General features: G+C 45.7%; 1 protein-coding gene across 5 annotated transcripts in view; it reads right to left on the reverse strand.

Moving 5' to 3' along the window:
- Window positions 1-25,462, reverse strand: part of CTIF (cap binding complex dependent translation initiation factor) — a 171,820-nt gene that overhangs the window by 82,417 nt on the left and 63,941 nt on the right. For 3 of the 5 annotated variants that reach the window (XM_035100979.2, XM_035100975.2, XM_035100973.2), the window contains exons 4-7: window positions 25,261-25,383; window positions 22,345-22,418; window positions 21,033-21,137; window positions 14,755-14,830 (exon numbers count right to left, since the gene is read on the reverse strand). In XM_035100979.2, coding sequence (XP_034956870.1) covers window positions 14,755-14,830; window positions 21,033-21,137; window positions 22,345-22,418; window positions 25,261-25,383 — 378 coding nt within the window. The remainder of the gene's footprint in view (window positions 1-14,754; window positions 14,831-21,032; window positions 21,138-22,344; window positions 22,419-25,260; window positions 25,384-25,462) is intronic. The other 2 variants (XM_035100977.2, XM_035100976.2) reach the window with 1 other exon arrangement.

The raw sequence follows: 25,462 nt of genomic DNA on the forward strand, positions 1-25,462 counted from the left end.
CAAAATAATGACCCATAAAAAGGATAAAAAGGAAGAGAAAACCACCTAAAATGCACAAGCAGTATCTAAATCAGGCATCCCCTAACTGCGGCCCTCCAGATGTTTTGGCCTACAACTCCCAGCATCCCTAGCTAACAGGACCAGTGGTCGGGGAAGATGGGAATTGTAGTCCAAAACATCTGGAGGGCCGAAGTTTGGGGGATGCCTGATCTAAATGAAAAACAGGTCCGACTCAACCCTATCCCCCTAAGAGATATGCAGAAAAATAAGATCCAAAGGTCCGAGGGGAATAAGAACGTTTTTGTCTGGCACCTACAAAAATGATGGGGGCAGCATTGCAGCAACAGGGAGCCATCACTGAAAAGGCCGTTCTCATGTCTCCAACCTCTGCACTTCCCTTGAACATGGAGAAGGGTCACAGGTGAAGAGGTTTTGTGTTGGTTCATGTGGGAAGAGGTGGCCCTTGAGGTACTGGGGATCCTGAGCCAAATATGGCTTGATAGGCCAAAAGCTATACTATGAATTGGGCCCAGAAACTAACTGGCAGCCAATGCAATTGGGCCAGGATTGGTGTTACGCCCTCTGACTTTCTTGCCTCGGCGGCTGTTTCCGAACAGTCTTCAACGGCAGCCCCACACATAGTGCACTGCAGTAATCTAACCCAAAGTCATGCCTCTCAAATCACACACTGCTTTGCTTGCACCTCCGAACACACTGGCGCCTCCAAGCGGAAGCTTAGATGGCTTTCGCTGCTCGGCCGGCCCTGCGCGAGTGAACAATCTTCCCGAAATCCCCACCCAAACAAACCCTGACAAGAGGAAGCAAAGCAAACGCCTGAGGCTTCCTAGAGGAAAAGCTATTCTAACATGCTTTTCAAAAGAACGATATTGCGCTAGGCAGATGACTCCAAGCTCTCTTGCTCTCTCCTCTTACCGAACATGGTCTCCTGCCTGGGGTGATTAAGGAAAGGAGGTTCTCGTAGAATCACCTAATTGCCTAAGATGGAAACGTCCTCAATATTCACCTTGAATGGAGAAGTTACTCAGCGGCTGGAGCTGAAGGCCATAGCAACAAAACAACATAACAACAACCGGAATTACGTGATAATACACACATTTATCTGAATGGTCCTATCCTGTACATATTTACTCGGAAGCACGGCGCACTCAGTCCCAGGAGTGTTGCTCAATGTGACCAAGGTGTTTTTTATTTTATTTATTTCGCCCAATTTATAGGCTGCTTGATAGATGTTGTTGTTTAAAAAACAAAACCCACACACCCTGAAAGCAGTTAAAAAAACCAAACAATAAAACTATTACTAAGAAAAATTAACAACAGTAATCAAAGACGATAATTAAGTCAAGTTAAAATAAACAGATGTTATTATCGGAACCTGAATATAGCAGGTTCCCTTATGACACCGGGAAGCAAGTGCATGGCAGCTTTTACCAGTCGTAGAATTGTAGAGTTGGAAGGGACCCCCGAGGGTCATCAAGCCCAGCCCCATGCAATGCAGGAATTTCAACATGCAATGCCCCTCCAACGTGAAACCATACCGGACCCTGCTTAGCTTCATAAAAATGCTAGCTGTTTTATTCTTCATTTCAGAGCCTTCACATCTCTGATACCCACAACAGCTATATAAAGATAGCCAGATAGCAGGGCTGGGTGCCCTTGCCATTCTAGGAGGAAGAGCGAGGGCATTCGTGGTGAGTTCTGGCACTTCTTTTTCTAGAAAAATAGCGCAGCCAGAGAGCATTACAAGGAAGACACAGGCGGCACTGTGGTCTAAACCACCGAGCCTCTTGGGCTTGCCGATCGGAAGGTCGGTGGTTTGAATCCCTGCGATGGAGTGAGCTCCCGTCGCTCTGTCCCAGCTCCTGCCAACCTAGCAGTTCGAAAGCACATCAGTGCCAGGGCGCTGTGGTGGTAAGGTATGGCGCTTCTGTGCGCTCTGGTTTCTGTTACGGTGTCCCGTGCGCCAGAAGTGGTTTTGTCATGCCGGCCAGATGAACCCGGAAAGCTGTCTGTGGACAAGCGCCGGCTCCCTCGGCCTGAAAGCGAGATGAGCGCCGCAACCCCAGAGTCGCCTTCAACTGGACTTCACCATCCAGGGGTCCTGTAACTTTTTACCTTTGCAAGGAAGAATAATGCAAAACCCCAACCAACAAAAAGAGTCTTGTTGCTACAACCCCATCTCACTCTTGCTGTCCATTCTACCTGTCCACTTCCTCACATGTTGTCTCTATTAACCAATCCCTCCAACACAAAACCTCTCCTATTCATTATGACCCACTTACAAAGAATCACTCCCCATCTCTGAAGCACTGATGGGCTTCCTTCAGGACCACCTAATACTCCTCTACCATCTCTCACCCGGGAGGGGTCTGGAGCAGGCCCTCCCCCCTTTTTTGGTGTGTGTGTGTGTGTGTGTGTGTGTGTGTGTGGAGCCCATAAAACTACTTCCGGTTTTCTCACTTCCAACTACACAGAATCACAGAACTGTAGAGTCGGAAGGGGCCGCGAGGGTCTTCATCCAGTCCAACCCCCTGCAACCCGGGAATCCTTTTGCCTGGAGAGAGATAATCATCGTTACATGCATGGTTTTCACTTGGGTGGGTGGGGGAAACTCCTCAGGGTGCGGAAGGCAATTCGGAGCCCAGAACTTGACACAGAAACTGGCGGCCACGATGCGAGCACAAAATGGCTCAGCCAAACTCGGGCACGCAAAATCTTTTTTTCTTGTCTAGCTGTAGAGCAAACCCGGTCCTGGCGGGTTGGCATCGCCTATGTTTGCACTAGGGTGTGAGGCAAAGCGCTCCCAGGTTACTCATTAAATGCAGGTCTGTGTGTGTGTTTCAAGGGATGTGTGGAGGAGGCCAAGGTGGAGTTTACCTTGCATATCCTGTGATATACAATAGACGCTCCCCCCCCCCCTCTGCATTTACAGGATTTCCCAGAGGCCCACATACACTCCCCACAGGAGAGCAGAGGGAGGGGTGGCATTTCCCTCGCCCTCCCCCAACCTCTGGTTCCCTACAGATTGTGTCAGGCAGCACGTACTTAAGGCCTGGCCGTATAGCTCTGTGAAAAGAGGGAACTTGCCCTTTTCGCGGCAACTTCCTCTCCTGCGAGAAAGCCTGTCTCCAGGAAAGCCACTCAACCTCTGAGGAAATCCTTGGCTCCAGCAACCTAAAAAGGTTGCAGCAACGTGTTACGGTGTCCATTTACATGGAGACGCTTCCCAAAGGTTGATGTTGGCCCAGGGCCACCTTTTGTCAGTTCAAGTAAACCTGTGGACGGGGATGGGGTTACGTGCAAAGCACGACGTGGAGAGGGGGGGGGGAATAAAAATGTTTCTGTTTTGTAGAGCGATGTCTTTGGCTCAGTCAATGTATAGACCGTAGAATTGTAGAAGGGACACCAAGGGCGATCTAGTCCAACCCCCTGCAATGCAGGAATCTCAGCTAACGCATCCATGACAGATGGCCATTGAACTTCTGCATAAAAACCTCCAAGGAAGGAGAGTCCACTAGCGCCCGAGGGAGTCTGTTCTTCTGCTGAACAGCTCTTACTGTCAGAAAGTTCCTCCTGATATTTAGTTGGAGTCTCCTTTCTTGTAACTTGAAGCCATTGGTTCAAGTCCTACCCTCCAGAGCAGGAGAAAACAAGCTTGCTCCATCTTCCATGGGACAGCCCTTGAGATATTTGAAGATGGCTATCCTATCTCCTCTCAGTCTCCTCTTTTTCAGGCTAATCATACCCACCTCCCTCAACCGTTCCTCATAAGGCTTGGTTTCCAGACCACTGATCATCTTGGATGCCCCCCTCTGCACATGTTCTAGTTTGTCAACGTCCTTCTTAAACTGTGGTGCCCAAATGGGTGAAAGGACCTTTCCCACGGCTCAGGGGAGACTCGTGTTTTGAATGCCCCACTCAATAAAAGAGCAGAGAGCTAGCTTCTCAGGGAGAGGCTTCAAGGCTAGCCTTCTCCCTGACCTGCTAGCTTTCAAAGTGCAATGGGATTCTCCGGTCTCCTTCAGCATGTGGAGTCAATGCGGTAACGGTATTGGACTTCACCATACCCAACAACTGGCCATGCTGACGGGGCACCACTTTGGATAGCCCTGTCCTGCTAGGATAGCACTCAAAACGTACCATGCCTTATTTGCAGTCTGAAGCAGCACAACCAGGAGTGAGGAACTGGATCTGTATGGCGGACCAGATCTTTGTCTTCTCCACACATGCCAAAAAAAATGACAGGCAGGTGGAAACTCTCTGCTAGCTATTATCAGCCGAAGAGGATTAGGGACCAGAGTGCAAGTGGTTGCCCTGACTGGTCCAAGCACCTTGCCCACATAATAATAATAATAATAATAATAATAATAATAATAATAATAATAATAATAAATTATTTGTACCCTGCCCATCTGGCTGGATTTCCCCAGCCTCTCTGGGCGGCTCCCAAAAGAATATTATAAGCAAGGTAAAGCATCGAACATTAAAAACTTCCCTAAACAGGGCTGCCTTCAGATGTCTTCTAAAAGTCAGGTAGTTATTTATTTCCTTGACATCTGATGGGAGGGTGTTCCACAGGGCGGGCGCCACTACCGAGAAGGCCCTCTGCCTGGTTCCCTGTAACTTCGCTTCTCCTGAAAGAAGAATCACTTTGAATTGCGCTCGGAAACGTACTGGGAGCCAATGTAGGTCTTTCAGGACCGGTGTAATATGGTCTCGGAGGCCACTCCCAATCACCCATCTAGCCGCCGCATTCTGGATTAGTTGCAGTTTCTGGGTCACCTTCAAAGGTAGCCCCACATAGAGCGCATTGCAGTAGTCCAAGTGGGAGATAACCAGAGCATGCACCACTCCTGCTAGACAGTCCTTGCCTTGATTGCCTTGGGGTGCTGGACTTCCAGAACCTTTGAAGGCTGTAGGTTATTCCAGTCTCCTCCCAACGCTCAAAACTGGAGGCCTTGGCAGACTAGAAGCTCCTGCAGCTTCTAATATCTCTGCTAAATCACACACCAAAACCACATGTAGAGGAGATGCAGGAGGCTCAAGAGACCGACGGCTTTGTTTGGTGTAACCAAGAACAATAATTTTTAAAAATCGCACTGGGCCAGTCCAGACACCCCCCCCCCCAAGTTATGTCATGTGCCTTTGCTCTATTCTCTTAGGTCTCTAAGGCAGCATGGATAAATCTCACAATGGAAGGAAAAGGGTGTAGGAGAAAGGATCAAGTCGCTGACCCCTTTATTGTTTTTGGGCCAGAAGATAGCTTCCTCCTGGCTTCTGAACTGCCACACTGAGAATATTTTCCAGCCAAGTCGAGCCATACAGAGTCACTTTCTGATTCCTCCCCTTGCTGTCGCCTCCCAACCCGGTTTGGCTGAGCCACGGGGAGTCACAGGGTTGAGGCCCATTCACAAATACCTGCCAGATATCACGTACTTTCCCGCCCGCAGCCCCAAACACACGCAGGCAGACAGAGCCAGGAAAGGAACAGAAATCTAAGCAAACTAAAAGGAGTTTTGAATGGGTTGGTGGAGAGAAATTGTGGGGGGCGGAAGCGGGAGACTCCCAGACTGGCGCGTCAAGGTTTGAACTTGGGGGGAAAGGAATGTGTGTGCAGAAGGAGACACAGGCCGCGGGGGGGGGGGGACCCCACCAAACACGAAAATGAAATCAAGTAAGGTTCGTATTTGCTGGTAAAGGAATAGCAAGAGGTATTTTTCAAAAAAACACAGGGCAGAATTGTATAATGATGTTTTTAAACCGAGGGTCGCCCTGAGCGGCCGACTGGAAAAACCCAAAGTGCCATGTCGCCTTTTAATTGCTAAACCAAGCATTTAAAAAAAATATAAAACCACCACAGAAAAACGATGATGTGATTGCAAGGAAGGCTGTTCTTCACACACTGATTGGCTTATTTTCACAGTTCAACCACGCATTGCATTTCAGCTGAATTTTCCCATTTATGTTTGGCAGGAAGATTCTGCCATTTCGTAAGATTTTGTGGGTTTTTTTTGTATTTCACAAATGTATGCTGTAGAACTTACATTCTGCTGCCCCCACCAGCCACAAAGTTTTTCTGTACCATTTCATCATTAAATGGCCCCAAGTTTTAGCATGATGAGAGAGGCAGATAATCTCCTCCCTAGTCATAAGGCTTAATGAGATGAAGTGCATGCATGCTAATTGAAGCAAATGTGCCATTTAAATGTTACATGATCAGAACAATTGCACCCGGCTTGCGTGACTATTTCCCTTGATCTGGACACTATACGTCTGCTGATGCAGCCTAGAATAGCATTAGCTTTTTTTGCTACTGCATGACATTGCTGACTCAAGTTAAGACCTCTAGATCAGGCATCCCCAAACTTCGGCCCTCCAGATGTTTTGGACTACAATTCCCATCTTCCCCGACCACTGGTCCTGTTCGCTAGGGATCATGGGAGTTGTAGGCCAAAACATCTGGAGGGCCGCAGTTTGGGGATGCGTGCTCTAGATCCTTCTCACACGCATTACTGGCAATCCAGGTGTCCCCCATCTTATATTTGTGCAGCTGGTTCTTCCTGACTAAGTGCAGAACCTGACATTTGTTCTCCTTCGGCCTGAAGCGAGATGAGCACCGTACCCCATAGTCGCCTTTGAGTGGACTTAACCGTCCAGCGGTCCTTTACCTTTACCAACTGAAATTCATTTTGTTACGTTTGGGCCCCGTTTTCCAATCTGTTAAGGTCATTATGAATCCAAACTCTGTCTTCTGCGGCATTAGGTTTCATCCTTCCCAATGGCACAAACCTAAATTCCTCGTACGCCCTTGACACGTCTGGAAAATGCTGTCAATCTGGAGGCGACCTTAGCAACCAAGGAAGTTTCTGAAGTGATCCATTCTTATATGACAGCAAAAAGCTGCTTGCCCCTGTCTGCGTCAAATTAGGCCCATTTTAAAATGCAGGCCGCGTGAAACAACACACACAGGAGAGCAACTTTGCTCAAACCAGCTTACTTGCGAGCATAGAGCATTAGCACGTTTACATGGGCCCTGCCCCACATCTCTGGTGCGCTACCAACGGACATCTTGCGTCTCCTAGTTTGAACGAGGCACGTGGAGCCCCACACACTCCTTAGATGTCTGGCGTTTGTTAAAATTGGGCTTTAGTTCCACACACTTGAGAGAGAACACAAGATCCCAGACTGGAAGGGAGCACTTGACAATGGCTCCTAAGTGATTACCTGCCTGCTGCAGACAGGAAGCCAGCATTTTAAGAACTTCTGGTCTCCTATATTGTATTGGTTGCTATTTTCATAACATCAGAGGAAATGCTTAAGGGGGGGGGCGAAAAAGAAAAAACAATGAAAAAAACAATGGGGGATTCAGTGAGTTACAAACCCATTTTTAGTCTCAACAGGAAACATTAACTGGTTAAGTACCAAACAAAGGATGACACATTAGCGCAGGACTTAGCAAGCAGCCCAAAGTTTAAGACGCTAATATTAGGCACCGCCAAAGAGGGAGAATGACTTTGATCATAGCTTTAAACAACAACAAAAGTTCCCCCCAACTTTTTCTACTAAAGCCAGATCTAAAGCAAATTTAGAGGGTCCTGATCAGGCGTAATGACTGTGTAGAAATGTACGGAAGCTAAAAATAAGTTTGATAAAATTTGCAAAACCGTTCACATGCTTCCAGTTTTGTGCTGGTACCGTGTTTCCCCTTTTTTAAGACACCGTCTTATAACATTTTTTCCTCAAAAAAACACACACCGTGTCTTATTTTCAGGGGATGTCTTATTTTTATTATAAAAAAATTCCTTCAGTAGCACCTTAAAGACCAACTAAGTTTTTATTTTGGTATGAGCTTTCGTGTGCATGCACACTTCCTCAGATACATGCATGCACACATACATGCACACATACATGCATGCATAATGGCTGGGAGCCACAGATGGCCTTGCCTTCTACAAATTTGTCTTTTTTTTTTTTAACATACTTTTTATTAATTTTACAAAATACAAAAAAACAAAAAAAACGGTACATACTTAAACCCCTTTTCCACCTCCTTCCTACCCACCCACATGGGTCCTCCCCTGCCACAGAAGTATCCCATGTTTGTGAACAGTCAGAAATGGTCCATTTTATGCTTGGATTTCTGTCCTCCTCCCCCTCCCCTGACCCCAAAGCCCCCCCCTGCCACCAGGGAGCTCCAGCAAACCAGGGCAGTACGCAGGAGGACATCCATCCAACCATCTATTGTTATACCAAAAAAAGAGAAAAATAGAAATAAGAAAAAAAGGGAAAAAAGAAAGGGCGAAGAAAAAAAAGAAAAAGAAAAAAACAATACAAAACAGAAAAATTTTTCTTGCATTCATAGTTGAAAAACCATATTTTATGGGCTTCCCCTCCCCCCCTTCCCCGGTTTTCATCCCTTTTTTATCATCTGCAACAGTTTCTTACTTTATAAAAATACACCTTTGTATCTTATACAACTTATAAATCAATTGTTAACATTTTCATCTAATATTCAAATCACTGAAATCCCATTTTCTCTTCCCGTGCCTAATTTTTTTTTTCTCCCTCTATAAGCCTCCATATTTTCACATTTTCCAAAATCCATTCACTTTTAAAACTATAACTATTCTCAATTTAACCTTACATCCCCGATTACCGGCTCCACCCCCCCCAATCCAGCAAATTCCAAAATCAGCAGACCAGTTATAAACCTGTTAATCCATCCTTATAATCACAACATCACTTTCCCTTCACCCCACCCCCTGTTTACAGTCTCTTGCCATCCAGGTCACCATACAGGACCCCTGAATTTCTTCTCTTCTCTGCATATTTTTTCCTTCTTCCCTGTGGGCGTTCTGGAGTTCCAATAATACCAATCGTGCCCCCCTCAAAGGCAGGGCACTCCATCCAACTTTTTGTAGAGTAGAGTCGTCATTTTTTTCATGGTGTGTTTCATTTTGTGTTGAATCATCACAGTCCTCATCTTCATCTTTTCCTTCCCCATCATTGTCATTCTCACATTGCTCTTTTTCAGTGTCAAAAGCTTCATCTCCTAGAAAATCATATTCCGCCATCACCTCCTGAAATTTCTGCTGTAACTCCTGTCGTCGTGTCTCCTCTTGACATAACTCTATTCTTGTTTCCCACATTAAGGTCAAAACAGACCGCTGGAACTCAGGGGAACACTTTTTTGTTGACATATTTCAGTCCTGCCAAGGTCAAAACTTATCACGTGGGGTGGAATATGATCACAGTTTATTTTCTCGACTCCATTTTAACAAGCTGGCTGCATTCTTCAAGTCTTGTTAACAATAAAGTTCGAACTCACATTTCACAAGCACTTAAGCCAAAAAAGAAATTCCACAAAGTCCAGAAATACAAAGTGAAGTAAAAATTGACTTATAAATCCTGATCAACTCACTGGATTGCCGGCTCCCGAGGGAAAGAAAGGTTTTTCTTAGGCTTTACCTCATTGCTGCAGGGCAGTCATAAACCACAGTCTCTCTCCCCTTTTCACCCTGCATCAAAGGGGATATTCTCTTTGATGCCTTTGAGGGATCCTTTTGAATTACAAATCTTCTGTTTATGGCTTCGGGTTTCTATTTACTGTCTCTTTGTTGCCGTGGGGGGGGGTGGCTTCCTCTTTTCTCCCCTCTCTCCCAGACCAAATTGTTTTATAATCCAAATCATGAGGTTACTTACAGTCTTTTCCAATCGTTTTATTTTCGGAAGAATCCAGCGCTCTCCGCCTTCGGCTTGAAGCTTCTCCCTGCTAGAATAACGTTGCCGCTCAAAATGGCCCCCGCGACTTCTACCCTCCTCGCTCCGGAGCTCTTATTAGAGCTAACCGAAGAGTTGGGGAGTCCGGATTGGGTCTGTGCCGAGCAAATTGCCCTCGGGACGCCCTTCCCGAGGTTCTAAGGGGCGCAGCGTTGCTCTCGCTGCCCTCCCCACTCCTAGCAGAGACGGGCCGTCTCGGAGACGAGACGAAACCCCGCCGATCGACGCTGGCGCTGAACCCGGAAGCCTCTACAAATTTGTCTACTCCCATTTTAAGATCATCCATGTTGGTGGCCATCACTACCTCTTCAGTGAGCAAATTCCACACTCTTAACTAAGTAAAGAAGTCCTTTTTCCCCTGTCTGTCCTGAATCTTCCAACATTCGGTTTCATTGGATGTCTAGTGTTATGGGAGAGAAAAACTTCCCCCCTGTGTGTTTCTGTGCAGAGAGCAGCTAAGTCAGTGGTTCTCAAAGCGTGTGGCAGGAGAGGATGACAGGAAGAGGCAGGAAGATTCAAGGCCAATCGAAGGAACATTTAAACATTTCAGTGTAGCGTAGCTATACAACCAGAAAAGAGTTGGCCGTTCTTCTATCTACAGTTCTCCACGATTTATCATTGTGGATTTTCAACTTTGACAAATATGCAAGATCAGAGAAGAAAAAAGAGGCTTATTTGTGTTGATGAGATAAGAGGGTTTCTTTGTTTTTTGGTCTCAAATTAGATCCGATAGAAATGAGATTATCTGGCAAAATCAAGCTCACCGCTCTCATTGAATTTGTACTTAAGCTACATATGTAAGAGGTTCGTTTATAATTTTATTTTGGGAATTATTCATGTTCTCATGTAGCTGGATGCCCCGTGATCATACGATAAAGTAATTGCGTTCTGTGGAACAATTAATCAAGCACCATTAGGAGTTGGGTTTTTTTTTGTTTTCCAGCATATTTCTATTCAATAAGAAATTTGGAGCGGTGCAAGCAAAGGTCCAGCGCCAAGGGCCTTCTGGCGGTTCCCTCCCTGCGAGGTTACAGGGAACTAGGCAGAGGACCTTCTCTGTAGTGGCACCCGCCCTGTGGAACTCACTCCCACCAGATGTCAAGGACATAAACAACTACCCGACTTTTAGAAGACATCTGAAGGCAGCCCTGTTCAGGGAAGCTTTTAACGTTTGCTGTTTTATTGTGTTTTTAATTTTCTGTTGGGAGCTGCCCAGAGTGGCTGGCGAAACCCAGCTAGATGGGCAGGGTATAAATAATTGATGATGATGATGATGATACAATAATAATCTGTAGCCCTCCAGTTATTGCCAAATTGCAACACCCATCATTCTTGACCACTGGCTATGCGAGGTGATGCTTGTGAGTGATGGAATAATTTCAGAACTCTGCAAGCCTAAAGATTCACTGTCTCTGCAGCCTAGAGTCTGTCTGTCTGTCTGTCTGTCTGTCTGTCTGTCTGTCTGTCTGTCTGTCTGTCTGTGGAATCTAACTTTCTTGATATAAGGCAATTCACCCACTCCCAGCTGGAAGCAATATGGTCCAAGCACAGTGGCCAGCCATTTCTCTAGAAAGCTTCCCAGTCAGGAGGGCAGGACAGGCAACGAGAGGAGGGGCAGCCAGGTGCAAAGCTCTCCCTCTCACACATACACACGGATGACAAACAGCGTGCATGCATGCATGCAGGGAAACCCACAACAGCTCTGGCTTTCCCCCTCCCGAGAGCCAGGATCACAGCAGGGCACTCGTGCCAGGCTGGGTCCTGACTCTGCAGAGCAAGGCTCCTTTTGCTCGGGTAAGCCTGAAGTCAGCCGCGACGACTTCAGCGGGAAGAGCGTGCGCCCTGACCCTTGTTCAGGATGTTGTATAGAAAGGCTGCTGCTAACACATGCTATATTTCACTATTTGGGGAAAGCGACACCGGCAGTTTCCTCTCCAGAGAGCTCTCTTTAGCTGGGGGTGGGGGGTGGGGGACGACTCTCTGCCAACATCAAGCCGCCAGCTCACCACAGCGCCCTCTGCTGCAGCCTGGGGGAGGTGCACCCTTTAAAAAAAAACTTTCCCAGAGGATAAATTGCAAGGTGAATTTATGGCATGCTTTTGTGGGGAAGGGAATAATCAGTGCCGGATTCACGTATAAGTTAAACAAGCTATAGCTTAGGGCCCCACTCTCTTGGGAGCCCCCCGCTCAAAAAAAATCACTATTAATATACTTCTTCTTAATTGTATTTCAGTTCAACAATTACTTTGATAAAATAAATCATTTGTTATTTGCTTGAAAGGCTTCTGAAGAGACGACCTGTTGCACCCTCCCCATTTGAATGAATAAATAAATAAATAAATAAATAAATAAATAAATAAATGCATTCTTGTAATCTTTGCGTACGATTCCAAGCACACTCATTTTTGGGTCATACTGCACATTCTGTAGAACGGAATGTAACTCTGACATACAGTGGCAGGATAAGTCACAGTGTGGGTTTCTGCTGCCACCTCCTGGTTCCCGATAAGAAATGCATCCAACTCAGGGTTTCACAAATTCTGGACGTCCATTGACTCCTTTGACAAGCTTATAAAATTATCATCAAGCCCAGCCCAGATTCTTGGGAAATGTAAAGAAAGCAAATTCAAGAAATATCAATATATAACCAACACGGTTTACTCACCATTATTAGACAGCATAAAAGGCAAAGAAAAGAATTTTGCAGTATGGTCTGAGAATATTGTATTGTGGAATTGTTTTTATAAAATACAGTTTCTCACTGCCCTTTATTTCTGAGGCTCAGAGTTCCTAAATACATACCAGTATTTTGAACCTTCTAAACTTCTTTTCCTCCACAGGCCATTTTGAATCTCCTTTTGCTCTCTCTCCCCTCCCCCCCCCTTCTACTGACCCCAGTGAGTCAACATTGACCATTCTGGGAAATGTTGCCTTACTCTAACAGTCTTGGATGGAACTGCATATTAATAATAATAATAATAATAATAATTTATTATTTATATCCTGCCCATCTGGCTGGGTTTCCCCAGCCACTCTGGGCGGCTTCCAACAGAAAAATGAAATAAAATAATCTACCGGTATTAAACATTAAAAGCCTCCCTAAACAGGGCTGCCTTCAGATGTCTTCTAAAAATCTGGTAGCTGTTTTTCTCTTTGACATCTGATGGGAGGGCATTCCACAGGGCGGGTGCCACCACCGAGAAGGCCCTCTGCCTGGTTCCCTGCAACTTGGCTTCTCGCAACGAGGGAACCGCCAGAAGGCCCTCGGCACTGGACCTCAGTGTCCGGGCAGAACGATGGGGGTGGAGACACTCCTTCAGGTATACTGGACCCAGGCCATTTAGGGTTTTAAAGGTCAGCACCAACACTTTGAACTGTGCTCGGAAACGTACTGGGAGCCAATGTAGATCTTTCAAGACCGATGTTATGTTATGTGGTCTCGGCGGCCGCTTTTTTTCTAGAAGAAAAGCACTTCTAATTGCTATCTGGGCTGTATCAATTCTGATTGCAAGTGGGGGCACACATGGCTAAATGTTCCTTCCTACAAAAAAGGTCCCTCCACAGAGAAAATCTAGCATGTTTGGCCAAGCTAAAATACTTATTTCTTGACACACTAGCTTTCCATCCTCATCTGGTTTAGCCGGCCAGTTGAAGTCGTTCCCGGAATGTGACCACTATCGTGGGCCGGCAACTTCTAGGAGCCACAGTTGAGAGCGGAGTGCACATATGCCTTGCTGTAAAAAGAGAAAACCCTAAACTAGTGAAGAACAGCATAAAGCTACTCCTATAAACCTGCCATCGCTATTAAGATCACGCTTTTGGTGTCATATGACATCATTTCCCTTGCAGGATGAAAAAGGAGGCATGGCTTAACCTCTCCACAGGCAACATAGTCAAAGAAGAATAGAGTTTGAAGGGACCCTGAAAATCATCTAGATCAGGGGTCAGCAACCTTTTTCAGCCATGGGCCGGTCCACCGTCCCTCAGACCATGTGGTGGGCCGGACTATATCTTTTTGGGGGAAATGAAAGAATTCCTATGCCCCACAAATAACCCAGAGATGCATTTTTAAAAGGACACATTCTACTCATGTAAAAACACGCTGCTTCCCAGACCGCCCGCGGTCCGGATTGTGAAGACAATTGGGCCACATCCAGCCCACGGGCTTAGCTTGCCTACCCCAGGCCTGTCCCACTGAACTGTGGGGTTTTTTTCAGGGGGGCACCTAGCCCTGGCACTCGCCCCCAGAGCCCTGACAGCCAGAATCGTGTCGTCCTTTACTCAGACGACACAGGGCGCGCCGCCATTCATTCCGCATCAGACCGGAAGGTATGGGGCAGTATTTCAATATGAGTAGGAAAATGAGAGTACCGCTAAACGTTTTTTATTAAAAGAAAAAAAGCACTGCTTTTAATAATATATCATGCCCATACCCCTGTGGAAAATATTGCAGACACGATATAATTATACAAATCACTTTTAAAAAACAATTTTTATTAAAAAGCAATTACTTCCTGATAATTTTCTTTTAACTCACCAATGACTCTCAGTCCTCACACCTGTGTGAAAAATGACCCTGTGCTCCTCTGAGTCCACAACTAAAGGGCAGTATAACTACCCCTTATAACTGATTTCACCCCTGCCTAAAACAGCCCAGTGATGTGTTTGGTGCAACCCTTTACACTGATGTACATGGGCTTCATTCTGCAAATACCAAATGTGCTGTGTGTATTCTTACATCAAACTCAAAAATCCACAAATGCAATTTAGACAATAAAAAAAGCCCTTTACAGAACATAATGCTCCAATGACAGCAAGGAATGGTTCTTGGCCTGAATGGCCAGAGACCTGGCACGTTTCAGACACAGTTGGGAGCTTGGGGGCTGAACGGCTCTCCTGTTTGTTTGTCAAGCAGACAGAACAAGTTGTACAAAGCAGGGCTGGGAAAAGACTCACCTGCCAGGCTGGGAGAACCTTCCCTATGTCGTTGAGGTTGATTCCATCTCCGTCCTCGCTCTTCCCTTTTCCAATCCTGAGTCAGGGACAGACAAAGGGGCAAATGAACACCATGCGCAAAAATGTGTTCATGCACAGGCTGGCGGCTCATGGCTTACAAAGGAGTGACAAACAACACAAAACAAAACTTGAACTTGTATCATATGTGGTAGACTTGTAATAAGGTAAAGGCATATTGGAAAATGATACATAAGGATTTGAAGAAAATGTTTAGGTACACCTTTGTTAAAAAGCCGGAAGCATTTTTATTGGGTATTGTGGGTGAAGAGATACCAAAGGGAGATTTTTTTTAAAAAAAAACCTGTTTAAGTATGCAACAACCGCAGCAAGAATCCTTTTAGCCCAAAAATGGAAACAAGAATACCAATGAAGGAAGAGTGGCAGATGAAGATGATGGACTTTGTGGAATTAGCAAAGCTGACTGGAAAAATCCGAAACCAACGTGATCAAGCTTTCTAAAAAGGCTGGGGTAAAAGCATACGATATCTGAAGGACCATTGCAAGCAATTATCAACACTACAGCAGGGTTATAAGAAGACTTGTAATGATAATGGTCACTACCCTTTTATATTTATTTAAAATTTGTGATATTCTGAATGAGTGAAACGTAAAATGGAAAATGTATAAATGCTACGATATACAAATGAATTTTGAAAACCATGAGGCGGGAGGGAGGGAAGTTGACAGGCTCGTATGAGCAAAAGAAGTCAACACAAAGATGTGTTTAAATATCATAAAATGGAAAATTAATAAAATATTATTTAAAAAACCCACACAAAACCAAACTCAGACAGGTGTTTCTCCAAACATGGTAAATGCCGAAAAATCTTTCTTCTTCTCTCCGCCCCCCTCCCCCGCCGGTTCCAATTTTCATTTCCATGTCTTAATAATCCATCTTCCTCATCCACCAGGCCTCTGGCTGATCAACATTCAATACGCTTTTAAATGTGAGGTGGGGGGGGTGTTGTTCGTTCGCTTGTGTTATTTCTATTATGTGTTTTGTGGTTTTTATATAGACTTTTTTGGACACAGGTGGCACTGTGGGTTAAACCACAGAGCCTAGGGCTTGCCGATCAGAAGGTCGGCGGTTCGAATTCCTGTGACGGGGTGAGCTCCCGTTGCTCGGTCCCAGCTCCTGCCAACCTAGCAGTTCGAAAGCACGTCAAAGTGCAAGTAGATAAATAGGTACCGCTACAGCAGGAAGGTAAACGGTGTTTCCGTGCGCTGCTCTGGTTTCACCAGAAGCGGCTTTGTCATGCTGGCCACATGGCCTGGAAGCTGTACGCCGGCTCCCTCGGCCAATAACACGAGATGAGCAGCGCAACCCCAGAGCCGGTCACGACTGGACCTAACGGTCAGGGGTCCCTTTACCTTTTATATTGCCTTTCTATGCTGTGAACCGTCCCGCCCCTGCCCCCGAGATCTACAGACGAAGAGCAGTATACACTCAGATTTAATAAATTAAATAAACAAACTTCGCTTTCAGCTGCTGAGATGCGTACCAATGTCAACATTGTGACGCATTCCCTTCACAATAACACATTCCCAAAAGAAATCATGGCAGCTCCAGAGAAGAATAATAAGCAGAGAATAGTAATAAGCAGGTCTATGGTAGAACACAGAGGCAGCTGCAGTTTCATAGAATCATAGAGTTGGAATAGACCACGAGGGCCATCCAGTCCAACCCCCTGCCGAGCAGGAAACACCATCAAAGGATTCTTGACATATGCCTGTCAAGCCTCTGCTTAAAGGCCTCCAAAGAAGGAGACTCCACCACACTCCTTGGTAGCAAATTCCACTGCCGAACAGCTCTTACTGTCAGGAAGTTCTTCCTAATGTTTAGGTGAAATCTTCTTTCTTGTAGTTTGAATCCATTGCTCCGTGTCCGCTTCTCTGGAGCAGCAGAAAACAACCTTTCTCCCTCCTCTATATGACATCCTTTAATATATTTGAACATGGCTATCATATCACCCCTTAACCTTCTCTTCTCCAGGCTAAATACACCCAGCTCCCTAAGCCGTTCCTCATAAGGCATCGTTTCCAGGCCTTTGACCATTTTGGTTGCCCTCTTCTGGACACGTTCCAGCTTGTCAGTATCCTTCTTGAACTGTGGTGCCCAGAACTGGACACAGTACTCCAGGTGAGGTCTGAGCAGAGCAGAATACAGTGGTACTATTACTTCCCTTGATCTAGAGGCTATACTCCTATTGATGCAGCCCAGAACAGCATTGGCTTTTTTAGCTGCTGCATCACACTGCTAAGTTTGAGTTAAAGAGTGCTGGACTAGGACTGCTAAGTTTGAGTTAAAGAGTGCTGGACTAGGACCCAGGAGGCAGCGGTTCGAATCCCCAAGGCAGCCACGAAGCTTGACTGGGGTGACCTTAAGTTTACTGCCTCTCAGCCTTACCCATCTCACAAAGGTAGAAGAACCATTTATACCACCCTGAGCTCCTGGCCAAAAAAGGTATGGGTATGAGCAGTGATGGGGGAAGCCGCTCGGGCACCCAGAGCAGCAAACATGACGTGCACTCGGGAGCGGGGTGTTGCTACATAGTGCGCATGTGTGGCAACGTCCGTACGGCGCTGGAGCGGTGCTGCCACGGTGGGGTGCCGCCTTGTCACCCCTGGAGACCTGGCGCCGGGAGCGCACCGCCCCCACACTGCGACGCCATTGGGTATGGGTGAAATAAATAGCTTAGCAGGAAGGGGAGCTTATCACACACAGAGAGATGCCTCCATTCAATGCACAGAGCCCAGCAAAGGTATGCACAGTAGGGCCTTTATGGCTGCTTTCCCTTAAACAGCAGAGACAAAAATATTCCAGATGAAGCACAGAAGCAGCAGCAGTGGTGGACACATTTAAAGGTTCATCTGGCCCCTTCATTACATTTTTTAAAATAAGAAAACATCTCTTTCAGCAAGTTTTCTGGAGGAGAAGTTGGGTAAAGAACTGTTAAATGAACTCCTGCGGTTGGATTTCGTATGGAAGCGACAAATAACTTAAGGCTGCCTTTCTTCTATTGTAACTTAAGGAGTGACAGGATTGTATTCAACCTGCTTTACTATTTGCACTGATGTACATGACTCTGGGGCCCTATAAGCAAGCAAATAAATAAGATCTACACTGCAAGCTTACACAACTTCCCCTGAAATTATCCTGGGCACTGTTTGGCCAAGTGATGCAGCTTCTCTGTTAAAGACACTTTCGCCCCCACCACCAAACTACATTTCCCAGGAGTCATTGTGGAAATGGGGAGGGGTGAGGCTTTTTAGCAAGTCCCTTTAAATCTAGAGTGTAGAGATACCCGTGGAAACATGTGCACCTATTTGTAGCCTGCACAAAAGGTCAGGAAGGCTTACTGCAATCTCTTTAAACAGCAAGAGTCCAACCAAAATAAGACGGCTGGGAGTTTCAATGCCACATGGACCACATATTTGCAGAAAAGTGTGTTCTGCTGTTATTCATCATTAAACAATGGGCAATGTGGATTTCTATGGAACTCATGGTTATAACATAACACAAACCAGAAAGACCGAAACCTTTCCCGCTGGTTGCATGCTTCCGTTTCTTTCGGAATAAAAACAGAAATTGGATTCAATGGCATTTCTTCGCAGGATTAACACTTGTTGACCCAATGTCTTTGATGTGAAAGGATTCTAAAAACCCATCACAGGATGAGACCTTGAAGCAACCACCTGCTTAACCTGTTGTACCTTAAAGTTTCAGTAGCACAAAAGAATCCTATATTCTATATGAAAGGCTGCGTGCGCGTCACAATTCTGCAGAAGTACAGGACAAAGCACAAGGTTGTTGTACCAGGTGCGAAATTTAGGTGCTTGAAAAGTTCACACCTTCCATTTCAATAGGATTTTCTAAACAGGTCTCTTGCTTCCTAGCTGCTTGGAAATGTGTTGGAACAAATTGCACAGGGCGGCCTTGGGCAGTTCGACAATGTCCACCCTTCATTTCTCCCTCTTTGAAACGGGATGTGGTACAGTAGTGCCTCGCAAGACGAATTTAATTCATTCCGCGAGTCAATTCGTTTTGCGAAAAAGTCATCTTGCGAATCGCGGTTTCCCATAGGAATGCATTGAAATTTCTTTTTTTGCCCATAGGAACGCACTAATTAAATTTCAATGCATTCCTATGGGAAACCATGATTTGCAAGACGAATTTTTTGCAAAACAAATTCGTCTTGCGAGTCACCATCAGATTGCAAGACGCATTCGTCTTGCGAAAAATTCGTCTTGCAGGGCATTCGTCTTGCGAGGTACGACTGTATTCGTCTCATAAGGCAGTGGTTGCGACAACCAAAGAGAGCAAATGTCTTTCACGCTTCTCCTTTTTTTCTTAAAACAAAAGGCACGTAATACTTTACCTCTGCTAATGTTATCACCATCCCCTAATACTGAACTCGGGTTGTCTGGCACCCTACTACCAGTCTGGATGCAAAACAAAATTAAGGAAGTGGTTTCTACAGTCAAGGGGAATTCCCCGGGAATGCAGAATTACATTGGTTAGCAAGTTAGAAGACAATTAAAAGAAACCCCACGAGATGAAACCTTCTCAAACGGTCCAACAAGGATCTACGCTAAACAAGTTTCTAGCACCTGTGGAATGTTGTGGGTGTCAGTGGTGTGTGTGTGTGTGTGTGTGTGTGTGTGTGTGTGTGTGTGTGTGTGTAGGAAAATAGAGGGGAGCTTGTATTGTTTGAACCCCAAACAATGCAGTGTCTCATGCGAGGAGGATTAGGGTCCGAATGCCTTGAGCCCTTCTCTGCCCATGATAAAAGGGAGGTTTCAGGAGCAGTGGAAAGTAAAAAAGGATACCCGTACTTCTTCCCTTTCTGCATCTCCAGAAACCACCCTCCGTCAATTATATGACCATGTTCAAGCCTGGAAGCACAGCTAAAGAGGACTGGATGGGTGGTGGGAAATAATGAATTGTCTTTCTCCTGAAACCACTCCTTTTCCTCTATGAGCTATAAACCAGGGGTAGGCAAACTAAGGCCCGGGGGCTGGATCCGGCCCAACCGCCTTCTAAATCCGGCCCATGGACAGTCCGGGAATCAGCGTGTTTTTACATGTTTAGGGAAGCTTTTAATGTTTAACAGACCATTGTATTTTAATATTTTGTTGGAAGCTGCCCAGAGTGGCTGGGGAAACCCAGCCAGATGGGCGGGGTATAAATAAATTATTATTATTATTATTATTATTATTATTATTATTATTATTATTATTATTATTTATGGGTAGAATAAATACTGCCAACCTAGCAGTTTGAAAGCACGTCAAAGTGCAAGTAGATCAATAGGGACCGCTCCGGCGGGAAGGTAAACGGCGTTTCCGTGCGCTGCTCTGGTTCGCCAGAAGCAGCTTTGTCATGCTGGCCACATGACCCGGTAGCTGTCTGTGGACAAACGCCAGCTCCCTTGGCCTATAGAGCGAGAAGAGCGATGCAACCCCAGAGTCGGACACGACTGGACCTGATGGTCAGGGGCCCCTTTACCTTTTTATGAGTAGAATATGCCCTTTTATTTACAATGCATCTCTGGGTTATTTGTGGGGAATAGGAATTCATTCATTATTATTTTTTTCCAAAATACAGTCCGGTCCTCCACAAGGTCTGAGGGACAGTGGACCGGCCCCCTGCTGAAAAAGTTTGCTGACCCCTGCTCTAAGCAAACTCCTGCCTCGAGTTGCGAACACCTTGCGCAGGAGCAGTCCTCTTAGAGGCTGCTGACTCACCACAAATGTGGTTAAGGGTCCCCCACTTGTTACGGCTATAGGAATCCTGGAAGCAGTCAACCAAGCTGGATAGTTCAGGAGGGAAGAGAGATGTTGGACTTGTGTCCTGTCATTGAAGGAGAAGAGGGCTATCGGAGGCTACTAGCTGGAGGAAGTGATGCTTCTGAATACCAGTTGCTGAAAACCATAGGAGGGGAAACTGTCGTGGTGCTCACGTTCTCCTTGCTAGTTTCCCATAGGCATGTGGGGTTGGTCACAGTGAGAATGGGATGCTGGGCCAGATAAGCCATTGGCCTGATCTAGCAGGCTATTTTTATGTCCTTCTCATTTGGTGGCACCTGGTTGGTCAGTCACTGTGTGACGCTGGGCGAGATGGGCCTTTGGACGACCCAGCAGGGTTCCTCTTCCAATGGCCTTTGGGTTTTCTGCCTCCCAACCAGAAAGTAAGCAAAGTCCGGCGCCCTACTCACCCTTCTCTGTCTATGTGTGGGAGAGGATGCTTGGGGGTGTTGCGGAGCTTTCTGTGGAATTGTGTGAAGTCAAGTTTTTCAGGTTGCAAGTCCCAGGTGGCACCGCTAGGAAGAAAAGAGAGGGGATGAGACACAGAGCAGTTGAATCGCACGCACGCCACAAAATGATTTTTTTAAAAGTTGTGCATGGATCTACTGAACAGGGCACTTGGGAGTTGAATGAACCACCAACCTCATGTGCTTTTATTAGACTACAGTGGGTGAATGAGGACTAGATGAGCATAGGCATTCGTTCATTGGTGCCTATTTATTTTGCAGTAGGTACCACCTTATAAGTAAGGGACCCAGGTGGCGCTGTGGGTTAAACCACTGAGCCTAGGGCTTGCTGATCAGAAGGTCAGCGGTTCGAATCCCTGTGATTGGGTGAGCTCCCCAAGCAAAAAAACCAAACCCTTCCATTAAATGACAACAATTAATTTGCATCTCGTAACCCTAAGAGAAAAAGGACGCGGGTGGCGCTGTGATTTAAAACACTGCGCTGCTTGGACTTGCCGATTGGAAGGTCAGCGGGTGAGCTTCTATTGTTTGGTCCCAGCTCCTGCCCACCTAGCAGTTCGAAAGCACGTCAAAATGCAAGTAGATAAATAGGAACCGCTACTGCGGGAAGGTAAACGGCGTTTCCGTGTGCTGCTCTGGTTCGCCAGAAGTGACTTTGTCATGCTGACCACATGACCTGGAAGCTGTTCGCCGGCTCCCTCGGCCAATAATGCGAGATGAGCGCGCAACCCCAGAGTCGGTCACGACTGGACCTAATGGTCAGGGGTCCCTTTACCTTTACCTTTACCACCTTTTAAGTAGCATTTGCTTTGGTGTGAGAAGTGGAGGTTGCTTCTTCTAAAAACCTCCAGGTGGCAGGTGGCATCTTAGAATAACTTCTATTAACAGAAATAGTGAAGAGTTTTCCAAAAAGGTATCTTGCCTAATTGATTAGGGCATCTTATTTTAGTCCCCTGCCTCCCTGCACGCACACACACACACAAAAGCTTTTGAGGCAATCTGACTGATTTTAATAATCAACTGAAATGTTATAGCCCATAAAGGCAAACATCCAGCTTGTTGAAACAGTATTGGGAAGATGGCCTGGAGCTGGGAATTTTACGTTTGCTTCCTCCCAGCAACCCTCATCAACCAGAATAGATATTGCAACTGTAACGGTAGAACCTTGTAATAGCAGTGAGATTAAAAGGTTTAGAAGCAAGCAGAAAAAAATAGCAGGTAACTGGTAGGGTGACATTTTAAGAGCTGAACTGACCTGAAGGACTCGAGAGTATTGGCTGCCCAGATATCTGTTCCCAGCATGTCAAGGGAATTGTCTTTGTTGCCGTTCTAAAAAAAAAAAAAGGTGTAAAATCTTCATTACTTTCAAGCAGAACGACACGTCTACCATGAAACTTGCCTTAAATAACGGAGAGTGGTTTCAGATTACCAATTTACTGAGCATTCAGCAATATTTGCTTGCACAAAGTTTGCTTATATACAAATCTAATACATGAAAATAATAGCTGAGCATTCACCCTGGTCTTCTTGTGAGATGTTTTACAGGTCTTCACGGTAGTCATTTCTTCGCCCCACTCTTCTCAATGTGTTTCGCCCCCATTACTTTCCAAATTGCAAATAATAATAATAATAACAGTCTTATTCCTTTCCGTTGCTGGGCTAGGGCGCCAGGGCGCATTGATCCAGTTTAGCTGTGCAAACTTGAATCCCTTTCATAAAATAGCTCAGATGGTCTGGAGGCAATCCTGACATTGCTGAATCTCAGTTCCAGACAACAGTGTGAGCCAATGAAACTGAGATGTGTTTGGACAGTGAATCGGGAATAAAATTGATAAATGGGTTGTAACTGAAACCTGCCCCAGAGTACATATTGCGAGAAGCCAAGTTGCAGGGAACCAGGCAGAGGGCCTTCTCGGTAGTGGCGCCCGCCCTGTGGAATGCCCTCCCACCAGATGTCAAAGAGAAAAACAACTACAGTGGTGCCTCGCTAGACGAATTTAATTTGTTCCACGGGTCTATTCTTATAACGAAAAATTTGTCTAGCGAATCCCACAGGAATGCATTGAATTGTTTTTTTTAAAAAAAATTGCCCATAGGAACGCATTAATTGAATTTCAATGCATTCCTATGGGAAACCGCGATTCGCTAGACGATTTTTTCGTAAAACGAATTCGTCTAGCGAGGCAACCTCCGCTAGAAAAATCATTTCTTTAAGCGAAAATTTCGTCTTACAGGGTGTTCGTTAAGCAAGGCACCACTGTACCAGATTTTTAGAAGACTTCAGAAGGCAGCCCTGTTTAGGGAGGCTTTTTAATGTTTAATTGATTCTTTTGTTTTATTTTTCTGTTGGAAGCCGCCCAGAGTGGCTGGGGAAATCCAGCCAGATTGGAAGATGAAGAGTTAAAACAGCAGATCACCCTAGCGAGATCAGGGATCTTTCCCTCATCCCTCACCCCCCCCCCTAACCAGAAGCAACCATATAACTGCAGGCCTGTTATTCTCCAGCAGGTGACGCTTAAAACAGATAATCAGCAATAAGTTCTGGCTGAAACAACAGTTGTAGCTGGAAGTTTCTCATTCAGACAATCATCCTTTTGATGGGCTCACAGTTTGGAGGCTAACACAACACCTAGCTTGTCGAGACAATAGAAGCTGACAACACAACAAACTAACAACTGACAACCCTCAACAAACTAAACACAGTCCACAAGCAAAGCACAACGGCTAATGAGGGCCAACTCCTCTTGTCCGTGTGATTTATCAGGTGCTGACAGGCTTCATTACCTGGGAGTGACTTAGGGCTGTGCAAATGGTGTGCTCAAGGGTTACTCAAATGATACCCACACCTTCCCCTACATTTTGGTCACAGAAGCCGTCAGCATTGCAGCTGTGGCAGTCACATTCCCTCAGGACGCTGAGCGCATGTGGACATAGTCAAACTCTCATGATGCCCAGGAGAGTCTAAAAACATGGGGCGCCACCTATTTGCAAGAGCGAAATCCCCATATAGCAAAATACTGGGCTCAAGAAGTGCACCCTTCATTATCGCTTGGCTTGCTAATGGTTTGGAAATTTTGAAACTGGACTTAACGTAAAAGTAGACTTATGGGTTGTTGTTTTTTTTAAAAAAGATCCAAATCTGTAAACCTATGCTATCCACTCAAAAGAGTTGGGGGGTCTCGCTAGCAACTATTCCAGATCTCTGTTAATTCTATTGAAGAAACATAATTCATTTTTGTTGGTCGAGTTCTTGTTCTTCTGCGCGGATAACTTTACTTTGCAACTTACACCATGTGATGCCGTTATGTTTTCTTTTCGTGTCCATTTTTTAAAAAACCAAATCAGTAAAAGAGAGAGAGAGAGACAGAGCCTGGAATTGTATGAGTAATTTTGTTTTTCTGCTGAAAAGAAAGGCGGTTTCATTTTTCAGGCATTAAGGAACTGCCTTTTCCCCCTCATAACTGTCACCCATCAGTGAGCACCCTCAAAACCACGAAGTTCCTTCTCCTGCTTGCATGATGCAAAACTCTAATTCTTAAAAAAATGTAAAAAATGTAAAAGGGAGCTAAATTTTGGGTCAACCTAACAAATTATAGCTTTTCATATAAAGATGTGTAATTTACTATCAAGTTGTAGGAACGTGGGGTGTTATAGCCACAGGACGTGGGCCCTTTTTGAGGAGTGAAGCCTAGCTCATTCAACCACAGACTCTATGCCACACAGATTACATCCACACCACACATTTAAAGCACTATAATACCACTTAAAACAGAAACAGCTCCCCCCAAAGAATCCTGGGAGCTGTAGTTTTTTAAGGGCGCTGAGTGTTGCTAGGAGACTCCTATTCTCCCCTCGCGGAACTACAGTTCCCAGAGTTTCCTGGGAATAGACTATTTGTTATATCACTCTGGGAACTGTAGCTCTGTAAGGAGGAACAGGTGGAGGGTCTCCTAGCAATGCTCAGCACCCTTAAACTACAGTTCCCAGGACTCTTTGGGGGAAATGTTTATAAAGCGGTGCGGCGGTGCTCCGAATGCGTGGATGTGGCCACACACACACCGAAGACTCATGTCCTTGCAGGATGAGGCCTGCAATGAACAGCCACCACCAGACGTCTCTTCCAGCTTTCCTAGTCTTGTCTTCCACCACCAGCAAAACCACTAGAGGATACCTTGGTTGAGTGACTGAACTGGCTGCTTCTCCCTCGGCCGCCAGACTTTGACACAGACCCATGCCTGGAGCCTGAACTAGGCTGGGATCCTGAGCTGCCACTGCTGCTGTGATCCCACTCTTCCTGGAAACATCAAAAACAACAACTCACTTTAGTTAAGGGCAACTTATCAAAGCTAATAAATGCCCTTTTTTTTGTAGGG

The sequence above is a fragment of the Zootoca vivipara genome, chromosome 11 (assembly GCF_963506605.1).
Source record: "Zootoca vivipara chromosome 11, rZooViv1.1, whole genome shotgun sequence".
NCBI classification, from domain to species: domain Eukaryota; kingdom Metazoa; phylum Chordata; class Lepidosauria; order Squamata; family Lacertidae; genus Zootoca; species Zootoca vivipara.